The sequence below is a fragment of the Elephantulus edwardii genome, unplaced genomic scaffold, assembly GCF_000299155.1.
Source record: "Elephantulus edwardii isolate Elephantulus edwardi_28Jun2011 unplaced genomic scaffold, EleEdw1.0 scaffold00029, whole genome shotgun sequence".
NCBI classification, from domain to species: Eukaryota; Metazoa; Chordata; class Mammalia; order Macroscelidea; family Macroscelididae; genus Elephantulus; species Elephantulus edwardii.
The window spans coordinates 15,588,902-15,606,125 of record NW_006399779.1 but is presented as its reverse complement, the minus strand read 5'-3'; the positions used below and the strand labels follow the sequence as shown (position 1 = coordinate 15,606,125).

Here is a 17,224-nt window from a genome sequence, read left to right as displayed (position 1 = left end):
ACGGATGCCCATTTGCTCCTGCATATTATTGTAGGGCTTTATTCAACACAACATGTGCACAAAGACTTTTGTTACTGTTGTTTTTAATTCTCAGATTTCCCACAGAAATTCCGCTTCCATCATTCTCTCAGCAGGATGAACATAAAACAGATTTTGAAAACAAAATTTCCAAATTTCAAGCCACTGAAAAGCACAACTGTGGTTGTATTCTAGATCTTTCCTCAAAAGAGGAATGCTGTCAAGGAGGCGTCTTCCCCTGCGGGCAGCTTACACTGACCCTCACCCTCACCCTCGGCACCTCCTCCGGATTCAGTGGAAGCCAAGCTGGCTCATCTCCATAGGCTAAAGGGTCCAAGAAGGCGCCAGATGGTCAGGGGAGCCATCTCCTTTTCTGAAGCCATCCTCAGTGGGGCCAATGCAAAAGAAAATACAAAAAGGGGCTAGAGTGTGCAGACCTGGAGGCAAGGGTATGATGTTCAGAGCACAGTGCCCAAGTCTGCTGTCCCAAACAGCATGCTGAGGCCCCATGTTTTAGAAATTCTGGGCACTTTGGTGCATTTCTTTAATCACAGGGCATGACTACCCCTCCAAAAAGTTCCTACTCACATCTCCCCCATCACCCCTCACTGTGTGGAACGAACACCCTCCATTGGCTACAATACTGAGTCATCTCTTTTGCCCAGCAGGACTTTTCCTGCTAATCATCATGCCACAGACACAGCCCTTCCAGATGCCAGTCCAGCTGCTTCTAGACCTCTGTGGTCCAGAGACTCTGCTCTTGCCAGAAACCCCACTTCCACTCTCCTTTCTTGGGGTGACTGCTTTGTGAGCTTGAGGGCAAGCTCTAAATGGGAAATGAACAGTGCAAAATTCTCTGTGCAAATAAAAGCAATTTTTTTAAAATGATACACGTTTTAAAAATTCAAGTCAAACCCAGGAACAGACTAGGTGGTTGGCATCTGGCAGCCCTCACACCCACGATGGGGAAACAGTCAGTTTCTGAAATGAGAGAGGGCTGCAGGCACAGCTGCCCCACCCAAGGTTGGTTTCTTGAGTTTGGGAGGAAGCCTGAGAGGGAGGTGCTGAGCTCCCCATATGAGACAGAGCTTCTCCGTCCTCAGTGCCTCGTGGGCCAAAAGCCAAAGGCCTTTCGTAGGCAGTTTGTTGGCAGCGCCCTCAGCCACCAGGGGACCTCTTTCCCTAGACTTCTAAATCTCAAAAAGGTTGGCAGAGATCAGTCGTGATGGTTAGGGGCTTCAGTCTATGTTCATATAAATATAACATGAAATAGAGTAAAGTCATTCTGCCATCTTTTTTTTTACCCATAAGCCTCTGCTTCATAAGGAATGCAAAGAGGGCTCCAAAAGCATATCCTTAATGTTTCATGGGGGAGCCAGACAACCTGCTATAGTAATGTCGAGGGCAATGGAGGCTACTGCTGGGAGCACTGGACCCATCCACTGTCTGAGAGGAAAACCTCTAGAGATGCGGCTTTGAGTGAGGCCAGTAAGGCTGGATGTCAGAGGGCAAACAGTAGGCAGCTGAGTCTTCTGTGGTGGTGGGTCTCTGTGACTTCAAAGACGTGGTCACTGTCACAAAAAGGAAAAGGTTTATAGCAGGGGATTTCCCGAGGGCTGATCCAGACCAAGCTGGATCCCTTAAAGAAATACGACAGCACTGGCCGACAGAAGAGCCCTTGGTGGTCCCAGGGATGAAGCCCTCCTCCTCATGGCTGCTAAGCAGGACAGTCTGGGGGTAGAGCAGTTCAGCTGAGGGAGGCACAGTTGAGCCCCTCATCCTCCTGGCTGGCCGCTGCCACCCCCTCCAGTTCCTCGGGGCTGTCAGTGATGGTGGGCTCGCTGGAGCACTGCCGGTGGGGAGGGGGAAAGCTGGGGGGCAGGAGCAGACACTTGTCCTCATCGCCGGCCTCCTCTCCTAAGCCCGGATGCATCATGGTGGCCATGGCCAGCAGCTGGATGTCTGAGTGGGCATTGGCCACCGTGTGCCGCCGGACGCTGCCACACTTCTCCAGGTAGGCCTCCCCTTCTTGCTCAGTCAGGGGGGTCAGGGCCATCTCATTCAGGGGCCGGCTGACCATGGTCATCGGGGAAGCATAGTTCAGAAGAGTCATCTTGGGCCGGACCCTGGAATGTCGCCTGCCTACAGGAGAAAAACCAGACGGGGGTGTTACTGGATACTCAGCAACTCAACAATTTCACTCACCTCTTGGCTGGTGGAGTGGAACTGACTCATAGCTGGCTCCTCATTGCATTTCCAAGGCCATAAGTGACTTGGGAGGAGCTGAAATGCAAGCTCACTGCTGTCCAGTCAATTCAGACTCCAGTGACTCCATGTGTTAAAGAACAGAACTGCTCCATATGATCTTCTTGGCTGTCATCTTTAGAGGGAGCTCTGGTGGCTGAGTAGTAAGAAATTGTGCTGTCAACACAAAGGTATGTGGTTTGAATCCACCAAATGCTCCATAGGAGAAAGATGGGCAATTTCCTCCCTTGCAACTTCCTGCCTCTGAAAACTCGCTGCAGGGTCAGCCATGGGTCAGTCCCAATTTGATGGTACAAAACAAAATACAGAAGTTGCTCATCAGGCTTTTCTCCCTCCATGCCACTCGACAGGGTTCTAACTGCCAACTTCTACTTTAGTTTTTAAAAAGCAAACCTGAAAACCCCTTGCCATCAAGTCAATTCTGACTCACAAAGACCCTCTCCTGGCATTCTGAGGCTGTAAATCTTTACAGGAGGATACTGCCAGCCCGTGGATTTGAACCACTGACCTTTTGGTTAGTAGTATAACATGTAACACTCTGCTACCAGTTTGCTTAGTACCTGAGCATAAAGCTAGGGGGCAAAGGAGGTGGCAGCTCCAACTCCTGAATAACTGTAGGTGCAAACAGGAAGAAAAGAGGAGGCAATACTTTTCTTTCTATCTGGACATGATATGATCCTATGTGTATAAAAAAAAACCAACGGAGTCCACAAAAAAAACTTCTGGAGCAAACAGAAGAATTTTTGAGCTGAAAAGTATGAGAGGAACAAACATCAGTTAGGTTTCTATATACCAGTATTGAGAAATCTGAAAGGGAAATGCAAAACCCAATTCAAAATCCCAATTCAAAAACCCAATGTCAAATCCAAGAGGAGTGTGGCTCTCTCTCCTGGCTTAAACCAGACACCTCCTCTGACCACTCTTCCTAAGGTGAGGAAGTTGCCAAAAGACTTTCCTGTGTAGATTGGGTTCAAGAGATGTTTCTGGTTTTTGTCAGCTGATGCTGGAGCTTCAAGAGAGATTTCCCCTGAATTCCCTTTTAACCAGTCCCCGCTGACGGCATGGACACCTGACGGCCTGGCTGGCCTAACTTCTAAAAGAGTATGCAATAATTTGTCTTCACCCATGATTATTTTTCACATATCTCAATTTGTTGTTGTTACATGCAGTTGAGTCTGAACTGTAGCGACTCAATTTAGTAAGTGGGAAAAAAGTCATCTAAATCTGCAAAACATTACTAATGAAATTAATTACATTTTACATCCTTTTATCTGCTTTTAAGAAATACAACAAATGCTGGCGAGGTTGTGGAGAGACTGGAACCCTTATTCACTGTTGGTGGGAGTGTAAAGTGGTGCAACCACTGTGGAAAGCAGTGTGGCGCTTTCGCAAAAAATTGCAAATAGAGATACCATTTGACCCGGCAATTCCATTACTGGGAATATACCCTAGAGAGACCCTGTCTGCCATCCAAGCAGATATATGCACACCCATGTTTATTGTGGCTTTGTTCACAATAGCAAGGAGTTGGAAACAACCTAAGTGCCCATCAACAAACGAATGGATAGAGAAGCTGTGGTATATTCACACAATGGAATACTATGCTGCATTGAAAAATAAGGAACTCATGCAATATCATTAAAAATGGGTGACCCTGAGGACAGTGAAATATCTCAGTCACAAAAGGACAAATACTGTATGGTGCCACTGTTGCAGAATGAGGCTGACATCAGGGTGGGAGTAAGACTGAGAAAAACTGGATAAATCATGTATACTGCATTGAAGCCAATGAGGGAGAGAACAGTTTAAAAGTAATGTATTTTAGGGAATTATGATTATCGTAAGAGTTCGGAATGAGAGTTGTAGAGTGAAGTACACACGGGGTGGGGGGTGTGCGGGGGGATTGTATACCAATGAAGGAGTTTTTCTTTTGCTTTTCAAGGAGAAAAGCGAACTGGGGTTGGGGGTGGGGTGGGCAGGGAGAAAGTGCAACAATGAATGAATGGAAATCCAAAATATCCTGTAAATGTTCATTGAAATTAATTAAAAAAAATACAGAAATGTCTGGGTTCAAATATATGTATACACATTGTTTTATTCTTTGATATGCAGTATGAAAAACAAGCAGGCACAATAAAGACATTAATTTAAAAATTTAAAAAACAAATTAGAAAAGATCCCTAACTGCAGATTTTCCCAGTGCAATGTGTCTCCTTATTTCCTGACACTGGTACCAAGTGTGTTAATTGTGGATCTAAGCAAGATGAAGCTGTTGACTGTTAAAAAAAAAAAAAAAAGAAAAAGCCTTCAGGAGAATGAGATACTGGGGCTAGAGCCGTCATCTTGGGGGGACATCAAGGGGTCAACTGATACAATACAGTCCACAAAGACAATATTCTACCTTCTGGGGGATGAGTAGCCACTGGGGTCCTAAATCCTTATAAGCAACCATCTAAACGGCAATTATTGGTCTCTTCCCGTCTGAAGCAAAGAAGAGGGCAGAAAAGCAAAAACACATGGAAACAATTTGTCCACAAGGCTAATGAACCACATGACCTGCAGTCTCCGTGACCCCGAGACCAGAAGAACTAGAAGGCGCCCAGCTACCACTGCTGACCGTTCTAAGAGGGATCATAGTCAGAGGCCCTGGGCAAAGTAGAGGGGGAAATGTGGAACCAAACCCATAAATGTGGCCCAGTTAACTGGTCTAATGGAGACTGGTGGGCACCCTGAGACTTTGGCCCTGAGATACCCTGCAGGCCTGCAACAGAACTCACCCACATGGCTCAACTTGCAGCCATGCAATACACAGGCCTGGAAGGAGTTCTGACTGTGTAGTTTGTACACTGTTGAACACAAGCCAAAAGGCTCATGGTTCGAATCCACTAGCTACAGTCTTCTCCTGTTGAGATTTACAGCCTCAGAAACCTCACAGAAGTCATAATCTACTTGCTAAAATCTATATAATCTACTGGCTGGAATTGAGGTCTGTTTGTTTTCAGGTAAGCAGAACAACCAGCAATAGAAGATAAAAAGGATCCCCAGTGGCCCCAACATGTTATGAACTATACCCCAAAGAAGGTGCGTCACAGACACGATTTCATTCCCATTTTACAAAGGGAGGCGGGGAGTGAGCACTGTAAAGGAGGCTCTCTTGTTCTACCTATTTTGTGGAAGGGGAACGGGAAGCTGAGATGTGAGACCACGTTACAGTCAGAGCTGGTGAGTCCCAGGACACAAGTCCAGGGCTGGCAGAAGAAACCCCGCGCATGACCACTGGGTGGCCCCCACACCAATGACTGCTGAGAGAGGTCCAGGGTGGCCAATGGGACAAGGGTATAGATGAGTGCTCTGTGGTGACTGAGGGAGAGCCCTTGAGAGTGATGAGGGAAAGAGTGCACCCACCAAGACCTCATTCACTCATAGACTGACAGCTCTAAGCCAGGTCCTTGGATAAATAAGGGAGCAGGGGCAGTGTGACATCGGCTTACAGTGAATGATCTCACCGTCTGTGAGGAAGGCAGACACATGAACAGGCCACAGCTGAACCAAGTGGCAAGTGCCAGGATGTGGTCTGGGGGATGAGGAAGAGGGAGAGACATACACAACCCCCAGTCCAGAGCAATTCCATGAGGCAAGGCTGTCTGTCTCGGGCTAGGACCTGAGAAGAGGTGGTAGGTGTGGCTGGCTCTGGCCTGAAGCAGCCAGCCTTCCCTAAACGAAGGACAGGGCCTCTGTGCACCTCTGGGGCTCAGAGAGGTCAAGGCACTTGCTCCACACTACACAGCAGAACCAGAGAGCCTGTAATTTCACGGGGTCTGCTGTTTCCATGGCAGCTGCTGCCTGCGTTTCTCTCTCCTTCCTGAATATTCACAGTTGATGACTCAGGGGACAGGCCAACAAGCTCTGCCTTCTACTTTCTGGGCTGCATGTTTTAGTTCCCAAGCCTGGGTTTAGGCAGAGCTGAGCCCACAGGGGACTCTAGGACTATGTCAAATCCCCTGGGTTGACAATGTTTCCTCTCTAAGCTCCCACCAGATTCCACAGCCAGCCCGCAGGCAATTGTGTCAGCCTGGTCCCCACTGCGGTCAGCCCCCTTTTGGGCCCCATGGGAAGCCCTGGAGCTTTCAAACCAAGCCAAGTAGTAGGCCTGGGATTAACAGACAGCTCCCCTCCTTCCTTCTTTGTCTCTTATTTGTACTGGGAGGGCCTGTGTCCCTGCCCCCAGAAAAGGAATCTTCTAGTACAGGAGAGCTGGGTGGCTCCCAGGGCCTAAAACCCAACCCTAGTCTGCAGTAGTGCCCAGTTAGCAGGGAGAGGGAGGGGTGAGGCACCTACCTCCAGCCCACCACCTCCTCCTGGCCTTTCTCACGGGTGGGATGATGGGGGGGGGTGGCCTTTATTTCTTCCTCACTTACCAGACGCCCCTCTGCGCGCTGGCATTCATCCTCCTGTGCCTGACCCAAGACACGTCAGCTCCTTTCAAACCCCACAGCCTGGACAGGGGAGGTGCTCGGGTCCTTTGTTAGGACGAGGTTCCCAGGCCTTTGATCTCTCAGGCTCACAGGCCAGGCCCCACCAGAATGGCCACCATAATGCAGCCATTGTGACGGGCACACCAAGCCCACTGTGGGTGCCTGCGCCAGGCTCGGCACCTGAGCGCCATCAATGCCTCCTTGTGGAGGGGGGGTCACACCCGCTACATCGGGCGCTCAGATGCAGAAGGAAGGGGCCCTCCCCTAGACACACAATGGCCGTGTGCGAGGCCAGGGCTTTTGTGTGGGGGAACTCAAGCACACGAAGTGTTCACGCAAGACGGCCCTCCCCTCACCCAGGATCTTAGCTGGGAGCTTTCTGGAACTGGGGATGGGGGGCGGGACTGGGCCTCTGGAGATTCTACCTTTGTTGTTATTATTTTTAAAGATTTCACATTTCTCATCAAGCCCACGTTTGAAATGACCCTAGAAAAGTGATCAATTTCAAGGAGAAGGGGTGTGTGTGTGTGTGTGTGTGTGTGTGTGTGTGTGAACATGGAGGACGCGGATACGAATGCAGAGGCACAGCCAGACACGAGCACTTGTGCACCTATCCACCCACCATGCATTCCAGGCTTCATCTTTTCTCTCTGTAGGAAGTCTCGCATATTTAGTGGGGTGAAGCTTACTTCTCAAACCCTAAAGGCTGGCTGGCAGGAAGGTAGATTTCACAGGAACTCCCAGGGGTCCCACAAGCCTGGACACATGGGTATGGGGATACCCTCAGGAAAACCTCTCCTCTGGAGTCCCTGGGTAGTGCAAACACCTAACACATCTAACTGGTAACAGCAAGGTTAGAGGTTTGAGTCCACTCAGAGGTGCCTTGGAAGAAAAAGTCTACTGAAAAATAAGGAACTCATGCAGTATTATTAAAAATGGGTGACCCTGGAGGACATTATGCCAAGTGAAATATCTCAGTCACAAAAGGACAGACATTGCATAGTGCCACTGTTGTAGAATGGGACTGACATCAGGGTTGCGATAAGAATGAGAAAACCTGGATAAATTATGTATGCTCCATTGAAACAGAAGAGGGAGAGAACAGGTTAAAAGAGATATATGATAGGGTATTACGGTTATCACAAAAGTCCAGAATGAAGGTTGCCTAGTCGAGTGTACTCAGGGCGGGAGAATTGGGGAGGGAGGGGGAGGGAGATTGTGTACCAATGAAGGAATTTTTCTTTTACTTTTCAAAGAGAAGAGCAAACTGGGGGGGAAGAGGTGGGGTGGGCAGGGAGAAAAGTGCAACAATGAATGAATGGAAATCCAAAATCTCTGTAAATATTCATTAAAATTAATAAAAATAAAAAATTTTAAAAAGACAGGCTCTTAGTTAAATCTTAAAAACAAGTATCATTCAATACCCATTGGAGCACAGCCGACTCTGACACACGCGGGTTATCATGAGGCAGAATCAACCCAGTAAAACTTAGCTTTTTATTTGCTTTGCTGTCTCTGGTCACCTGCCTGTGTCTGACCCTTGGGCTTTGTAGCTGAGGTAACAGCATCTAATGTGCAGCAAGGCATGCTAAGCACTCAGTCATTACCTGAAATGTGGCAGGCACACAGGATAAGGGATAGCTTTTGGGGTGCTCATCTCAGCCACCCTTGACCATTCCCACCTCACTAGGCGCTGATTGAATCATGGCAGAACCCTCTCAAACATAGAGGGAATTCTCATATCCAACACATTTCTTGGTTGGTTTGTTGTTTTCTTTCTTTTCCTTCATGCAGTCAGCTCAACACAGCCTACTGTGTGCAGGATAAATGTTACTGCTCCCATTTTGCGGAAGAGAAGATTGAGACCCAGAAAAATCTCTATCTGAGCAGGGATCCTCAGAAGGAGGGGTGCCCCTATGGCCATGCTAGCTTTCACCCCCAGGCTGCCCTGGGACTCTCTGTGGGTTAGAGAACAGAAAGAAAAGGACCATCTCCTCACTGTGGCTCAATGGCGTCACCGCCTCACGGTCGACAGGTAGCTAGTAAGGTGTAAACAGCTTGGAGTTTTGGAATCCTGGCAACGAGATGACTGCAACCCTCATTCACCTCACCTGTAGGGAACAATGGTGCCTACTCTATGCATGCTACTCAGCTCACTCTGCACAGTCCCCAGGCCACGGTCTGTGTCTGGGCACTCCCCCTGCTGCCAGCCACTTTGCACTTGTTCCGGGAACATCCTAAGTTCTTTCAGTTCCTCAAACGTTACACTCTCTTGTTCACCACCCCCCTCTGCACCCAGCCTCCTCACAGGTCTTTCTCTTTGCTTTGGAGAGTGTTCACTGCCCATTTAACCAGAACTTGTATTCATCTTTTCAGATGCCATTACAATTGTCACTTCCTCTGGGAAGCTTTTCCAGGTTTCCAGGCGAAATCTCCCTGCCGTGAGTTCCAGGGCCCTGTCCTCCCCCGACCAGAGCACTGTTTATTATTTCTCCACTGGACTGTGCTCAAGAGGCCAGGGATGGGTCTGTTGCCTTCACTGAAAATCCACAGCACTCCACAGCCTATCTGGACAGATGTGTCTCAGTGGATTTCTGCCGAAATATTAATCATTGAAAAAGAACCAAGAAGGACATTTTCTTCTCTTTCTCTCCCTCCTCAGATGACTCCCAGAGGTAAAGTTTACTCCTGGCCCAAGAATAAAACTCAAGGCCTTTGCTATGTAATTTGACAAAATTGTGTTTTCCTTATTTTAGCTGGAAAGCTGGGGGGGGTGGGTGGTATCTCCTTGGATATGGATTGAGTTCTTGTTGATTACAGCTCACAGTGATACTATAAACAACAGCTAGAACCCTCGTCCTGTGCTGTGCCATCCTCACAATCCCTGCCAAGCTTAAGTCTACTGTTCGGGTCACTGTGTCGGCCTCCTCACTGTCGGGCAGGAGGTGTCTTCCTCTGTTTTCATGACCCTCTACTCTTTCACAGGAGGATCTTTTTCCAAGGACTGGCACCTCTTGATAGCATGCCCAAAAGATGGATTAGAATCCTAATCCTTATACTTTCAATTTAATCTCATATAATAGCAATCAAATGACATCTATGTGAACACAGTATAATCACTTTCTATAAGACAATCAACGTAACATAGCATATCTTCTCTATTACTGTCCTACCAGTGGAAGTGGATCTGAAACCTGACCACTCCTGAGTTACAGATGGAACAGTCTTATGTCCTATGAGGACACCAAGAAATCATGGAATGGCCGGGACTAAGTCCAGGAAGTAAAAGACATGGCTGTGACTGGGACTGGGCTTTTTAGCTTCCGGAAGAGTGAGGCAGTATCTGTTCTTTTAATCCACCCACCTGTGGTATTTATGTCACAGCAGCACTAAGCAACCAATACATGCTCTTAGAATGAGGCCTCACTAAGGAAACTTCCAAACCCACTCTTGCTCTGGCCTTAGGCCCAGACAGTGGTGGAGATGGCCCTGCCATCGTGGTGCAGCAAACGTCTGGTGTTCTGACATCTGCGTGGATTCTAACTCTCCAACACCTAGACTAGCCAATCCAGTCTAGAAAAGCTGGAGAGTGGGTTCTGGGAAGGCTGTGGCAACACCACCATGCCCCCTGAACCATTCAGGCTTGTGAGGGGCGGGAGAAGGTTTCCCCAAAGCTTCTACTTCAACCCGGGTTTGTTCCAGCTCTAGAAAGAGTGAGTATGCGGCAGATGGAGAGAGAGGCGCCCAGCAGGCAGCAGGCCTGGACTGGCAGCTGCACTTTGTGGTGGCTGTGGTGAAACCAGTGACTCCAGAAAAACACGAACAGAGCCACGAAAGCTGCCATCAGAGAGGCCCCAGGAAGGGCAGGAGCCTTGCTGGAGGTGGCCCCTTTCCCCTTTGTATGAGTGAAGGGACAAAAGGTTCCAAATATGAGTAATCCACTTCCGTCTCTGCACCTCTCAGGGCTGCTGAACTCAGGGAAGGCTGCCTGTACCCATCTGCCAAATATCTGAGTGCCTGCTACGTGCCTACTACACGTGGGCACCATGCCAGCTGCTGGGGCTAGAATGACAAGCACAAGATCCCCACCTGAAGGGGGCTTACCTTTGAGAGCACAACAAGAAAGCCTTTCATTATGACAAAGCTTTCTCCCCAGTTTTAGGGATTAAATTGTATTTTCCCTTTAGAAATCCAAGTCCCCAACATTGTTTGGAAATAGGCCCTCTGAAAACATTACCAGGGAAGTTAGCATGAGGCTATGCTATAACAGAAGAAGGTTCTGATAATGTATGAGTGGTGACCTATAATAGAGGAGAAGAGACGTGGTGCCCTATAAGAGGAGAAGAGACAGGGAGACAGGGAAGGTGGCCACGTGAAAACAGAAGCAAAGACGTGAGCTGATGCATCTGTAAGCCAGAGGATGCCAACTGTTTCAGGCCATCACCAGGAGCTAGAAAAGAGGCATGAGCAATATCTCCCTCAGGAACAATCCACTCAGAAGCACCCTGGTAACACAGCGTGCTTTGTGCCAGGTTGCCAAGCAAAAGGTCCGTGGTATGAATCCACCAGCCACTCTCTGGGAGAGCAATGAGGCAAGTCTTCCTCCTGCAGCCTTGGAAACGTAAAGGCAGCTCAGCATGAGCTGGAACTGACTTGAGGGCAGTAAGTTTTGGGGTTCAGCTTCTAAAATTGCAAGGTGATAAATGTCTGTCCTCACAGCCCACCTAAAGGACCAAGCACCAACTCTGCCATGGTGGCTCTGAAGCCAAGACGCCCCTCTGACTGTGATGTCACTGAGAGAAGGAATGGTGGATGTGACTCACTGAGGACAGCTCTACCAGCACTGGGGAAACCCCTGAGATGATGGCTCCCCAAACCAGGACTTCCTTCTCTTCCTGCCAAGGCCCTGGCAGACCCTCCAGAAATAGTAAGGACAGCAGCTGGTGACCACATGGTCACCCAGGGGACCTGCATTGGCCTCCCACCCCATGCTGCTTCACAGTCAAGGTGACTTGTGGTTACAGACTCCAGGCACAAAGAATGACCAGAGGCACTGCTCAGAGCTGCAGGTCAGACAAGCCCCAGCAGAGACGCACAGGGCTGGTCCTGGGGGAGGAATCCCCAAGAGGCAAGAGGCTGCAGGGACATAAGCCAAACCATGTGAGTGGTTATAACGTGTGGATTTGCAAAGATTCACATCAGAAGCAAATGGCTTGCTTGTAACCAGTGCTTAGTGAAACATACACAGCAAGAATCGTTATTATCCGGAAAGCTCACGGCCAACTCTGGAGCAGGGCTCCTTACCCAGTGTGTACGTGAGGCCTGAGAAGCCGCGGTCCTCACTGAGGCCGAGGAACGGAGAGACCACTTGCTTCACCAGCTCCTCCAGCTGCAGGTAGCTCTCACTTGGGCCTGTGGGCTCGTGAACACTCTAGAAAGAAACATCCCAAAAGGGACAAAGGTCAGTCAGACTCTCTATGGCCAACTAGGCAGCTAGTCAGCAAATCTTGATTCTCCTCCTGCTACACAAAGGCGAAGTCTCTGGGTGGTACAAACAGGCAACTCATTTGGTTGCTAACCAATAGGTTGAAAGTTCAAGTCTACTCAGAGGCACCTCGAAAGGCAGGCCTGGCAATCTGTGCCCACGAAACCAGTCACTGAAAACTCTATGGAGTTTCTACCTGATCTAACCTGATCGTTCTATCCTGATACGCATGGGTCACCAAGAGGTGGAAGTGGCAATTGGTTTTCACGTGTTTTGTGTGTGTCTGGCAAAGAAAGGTGGCAGGGCGTGGGTGCTTTCCGTTACACACAGACACAAGGCTTCCTGCAGGACCATCAGCAGGTGACCATCCTCACCTGTGAGGCCGGATCAACTTTCTTCCCAAACACACCTCCCAAAGGAATGACCTTTCACTCAGTATAAATGAGTGTTTCAAAGCCGAGCCCTCTTTTCTGAACCTTCCTCTTAGAACCTCCAAGGGCTTCTTTCAAGACTTGCATTTGAGGTCCAGGCTCTAATTGCCGCCTCTCACACGCAAGCTGCACGCAGTTTTCTGTCCTCCTCCTCCTTCTTCTTCTCCATAAAAACACCTGACCTGGCGTTCCAGCCAAGGACACCCACCCTCATCTACCAGCCTGTGCGTCCTCCTCCCCTTCCTCCTGTAACCACATGAAGTGGGGGAATGTCCAGAAGAATGGCCAAGCTCAGGGAGCCCAAAGAGAAGAGCAACAGCTGGGCGTAGGGGGTGAGCACCCCACGCCCGACATTCCTTTCCCGCTGGAAGGGTGGGAGGGGTCACTACAAGCCTCAGCATATGAGGTTCTGCACTGATGCTGCAACACCATGCTGGAGCTGAGAGTAGAATGAGGGAAGACCAACTCCTGGGATCTCTCTTTTAGGAGAACTGTGCGTCTCGCCCATTGCCGAGGTTGTGTTTATATGACATGACCCTATTCAAGGTCATAGCGGGCCATCTCCCGCAAACGGGACTGGTCTACCAGCAGTTAGGGGGAAAACAGACTGTTCTCTACCATTTACTAAGAGACGCTGGGGAAACGCCCAAACGACCTAGAGTTTCAATTCCTACATCAGTCAAATGTGAATAACTGCAATGACCACCTTATGAGGTGGTAGTCTGGATTATTTTCTTAGTAAAACAATCTACTTGAAGTCCTTGAATTGTGCCTGGCATATGCCCAGGAAGAACTAAACATTAGCTCATATTCCTACTGTTGATTTAGAATGAGGATTAGAGATTCTAGGCAAGTGCCCAAGTCGTCCCTAGGTGGGAAAGGTGCAAACATAAGCTGTAGGCTGGTCCCCTCCATCGAGTGCAAACTAAAGCCTGGAAGGCAATCCTTTAAAGAGAGAAGGACCAGTGGCTTTGCTGCCTGATGAGGTCGTGGTTTTGGTCAGTCTCTCATGAATCCCGTCTGCCGTTCCAGTGGTCTCCTGGCCCACTTCGGGTTAGACCAAAGTGGGCACTCGGCAGTTCCTTGCGGCTGACTCCTCCCCGACATAACCAGAGAGGAGAAGGGTGTTCACTTCCTGAATGACAGGTCCACGCTTCTTTCACATCCCCACTGTGATCTCAGCACTCTGCCCGGGCCCTGCAGGGGGCTCAAGGTTGGAAATAAACCAAGGAATACACACTGAGACACTAAAGAAGGTTAAACTAAGCAAAAATGGTTTCCAGCAAGCTGATCATTGGTCCCTTTCCTTCGTCCTGCAGTGGGGGTCCCCTTCCCTCTCTTGGTCTAGATACATGAAGCCACACAAACCCCTCTCCCTCCCCCAAGGCCTCACCTGCAGGATAAGCAGCATCTGGACAATGGACGGGGGTAGCTTGGACTGGGCCAACGGCAGCAGGTCACCCAGTTTCACCTTCAGCAGCACCAGGTCTCGGAACCCCAGCAGGGAGATCTGGCGGATGGTCAGCTCCTGGCCCTGAGGGGGGAGAGGGCGAGGCCGTGAGAGCTTACTGCATCTGCCACAAAGCCCATGAGATTCAGGCCAGGGAATGACCCCAGAGGATCCAGCGTAAGGCCTGTGAGGGTCCAGTGGGGATGACAGAGGAGACTCAGGCCTTGTCCTCTGGGAAGTAAAGCTTTTCTAAAGATCATGTATGACTTAGCACACTTCACTGGCCAAAAGATGATACAAGGCACATGCAAGAGGGGTGATATCATCAGAGCTGTTCTGCTAACCCAAACTCTGACAGTCTGAATGTACCAGCAGCTCCAAAGCAGATAGATGGGTAGTCTCAGCCTATCTTTGACTTACAGCCTTGGAAACCCCATGGAGGGTCACTATGAGTTAGAATCAAAACAACCAGCAGGGAGAATGAGTAAAAGAGAATGATATAATAACTGCTGGGTGCTTAGGAAGGAGAAAGAGAGAGGAAATGGGGAAGACAGAGGGGGGATGACCACCAGTGCCCCATAGCCAAGGTGCTCTGTCCACTTCATTCATCAACTATTTGAGCCCCTATCTCACACCAGACAACAGAGGAAAACGTTACACCTGCTATATGCTGAGAAAGTAGAAGAAAAGGAATGGATTCCACTGTCAGGGAGGGAAAGGAGGATGAAAATAATAAAACCTTGACAATTATCAAGCTCTGACCATGAGCCAGGAATGTTTCTAAATTTTTGAGACAGAAAAACACATTCATTTCAACAACCATTCTTTAATATAGGTACCCAAGTAACACAGGTATGAAGTCTGTGAGCTCTGGTGGCATAGTAGTAAGAATCTGTGCTGCAATCTCAAAGGCACGTAGTTCAAATCCACCAGCTGCTCCACAGGAGAAGGATGGGCAATCTCTTCCCTGATTGTGGTTTACTGCCTCTGAAAACCTGCTGGTGGGACAGCTATGGGTCTTTTCTGACTCGATGGCATACAATAACAACAACATTAAAAAACTAATTATGAGGCACAGAGATATTGTAGTAATTTACCAAACGGAGTGGGCTTCCAAACCCAAATTATATGTTTCAAGAGCTTCTAAAGCATCACAAGAAAGAAAGGGAAAGGTGGGCTCATTCCCAGATGATCTTGCACGCACGTGTACACGTGAGTGTGAACACACACACACAGACACACACAGACACAGACACACATCACACGAAGGAGCACTGGTGGCACAATAATTAAACACTCAGCTACTAATCAACTGAGGCTCAACTTCACCTGCCACTCTAGAAGAATGATACGGCAGTCAGCTTCTAAAAATATTTACAGCCTTGGCAACATTATGAGACAGCTTAACTCTGTCCTAGAGGAATGTTATGAATCAAAATTGACACAAGAGCAACAGGTTTAGTTTTGGTTTTATACAGCACGTAAGAAAAATCAGTTGCTCTTGATGGGACCAAAGATATCATCGGGGTACTCTCCCGAAAACTTAGCTTCTTATTCCCCAAGTGTGCCAAAGTTTAAGGGAGCCAATTCCTATAACTCCTTTTTGTCAGGCAGGTGCTGTGAAAGGAACCAATGCAGTGTGCGGATGGGCAAGTCTGACTCTTGCCTGATTCATAAAAGGGAACTCTCCCCATCAATAATACCCACAGTCCCAAACAAATGGCTGCTTGGTCAGACATGCCACCCACATGCTTCTGGCACCCATTTCTAGGAATCATTGGGTCTTTTAGTTCGTTGTTGACTCAAGACTTTACTCACAGCTGTGGGGTTTATTAGGGAAATAGGTTGGCGAATGAGGAAGGCAAAAAATGTTACACAATGCAAATCCAGTTTTAGTCCAGCAATCTTAAATCAGATGAACAAGGCACAATTCCTCAGCTAATGACAGTCTAGGTTTAGTTCAGTAGCACAGGTGCAAGAAGTCTCTGGTTTCTTCAAGCATCCAGCAAACTTAATATCAGAACAGTTATAAGTCAACTTCTCCTTCAATCGTCTGGCAAACTAAACCTTTAACTGCAGCATAAATGCAGGGTTCCTCTAGTCACACTTTGCCACAGTCTATTCACACACCTTCTCTCCACCATCTTCACCAGGGTATCTCACAGTGTGGAAAGCTCTCTCTCTTATACTGGTCCCACAGCTGTTGATGATTTTCAAGACCATGTGTCCACGGTTAAGGTAGCTGGAGACCATACTTCTCCTGCCCCCCATTACAGGGGATTACATAATGGCCGGGAAAGCCAATTTTTAGGGTTTCTGACACCACAGGTGCCATCAATTTGACTTTAACTCACAGCAGCCATATGAATAACAGATCAAAACCTTGCCTTATCTATCCTCACAATCTCCACTGTTGCAGTCCTTGTGTAGATTCATCTCGACTCGATGGTAGCTAACAAGAAGCATTATGAGTCAGCAGTAAAGAGGAAGGCTGTCAGCGAGGTGGGATTGGCACAGTGGCAGCAACTCTGGGCCAAAATATGTCAACAACTGTGCAAATGATGCAAGATCAAGCAGTGCTTCCTTCTGCCATAGCCAAGTCACTATAAGCCAGAACTGACTTGATGCGTACAACTATCTTTACAGGAGCAGATCACCAGGTATCTCCTTTCATGTCCCTCCTTTCATGGAGCTGCTGCTGTGTGCTGATGAGAACTGCTGATTCTACAGTTAACAGTCAAGTATCAACTGCTACCCCACAATGAGCTCACTTTGAAAACAACTACTGTTGTTAGGTGTCATCAAATTGAGTATTAAAGCAAAGCAACCGTATGAACTAGAGATATGAACCCTGTCCTGTATCCTGTGCCATCCTCATCATTTCTGACATACTTCAGCCCACTGCTGCAGACATCTTGTCATTCCATCTCATTTAGGGTCTTCCTCTCTTTTGTCGAACCTTCCAAGGAATAGCTCCTTTTAACAACATGCTCAAATTATGTGAGATGAAGCTTCCTCAACTTTGCCTCCAAGGAGCACTCTGGCTGCACTTTCTCCAAGACATACCTGTTTGTTATTTTGGCATTCCATGGGATATTCA

At 48.4% G+C, this 17,224-nt stretch overlaps 1 protein-coding gene across 1 annotated transcript in view; it reads right to left on the bottom strand.

Moving 5' to 3' along the window:
• Positions 1–1,765: 1,765 nt before the first annotated feature.
• The window catches only part of PRR5L (proline rich 5 like), an 87,157-nt gene continuing 71,698 nt past the window's right edge, over positions 1,766–17,224 (bottom strand). The window contains exons 6-8 of the mRNA XM_006883763.1: positions 14,068–14,208; positions 12,063–12,189; positions 1,766–2,160 (exon numbers count right to left, since the gene is read on the bottom strand). Coding sequence (XP_006883825.1) covers positions 1,766–2,160; positions 12,063–12,189; positions 14,068–14,208 — 663 coding nt within the window. The remainder of the gene's footprint in view (positions 2,161–12,062; positions 12,190–14,067; positions 14,209–17,224) is intronic.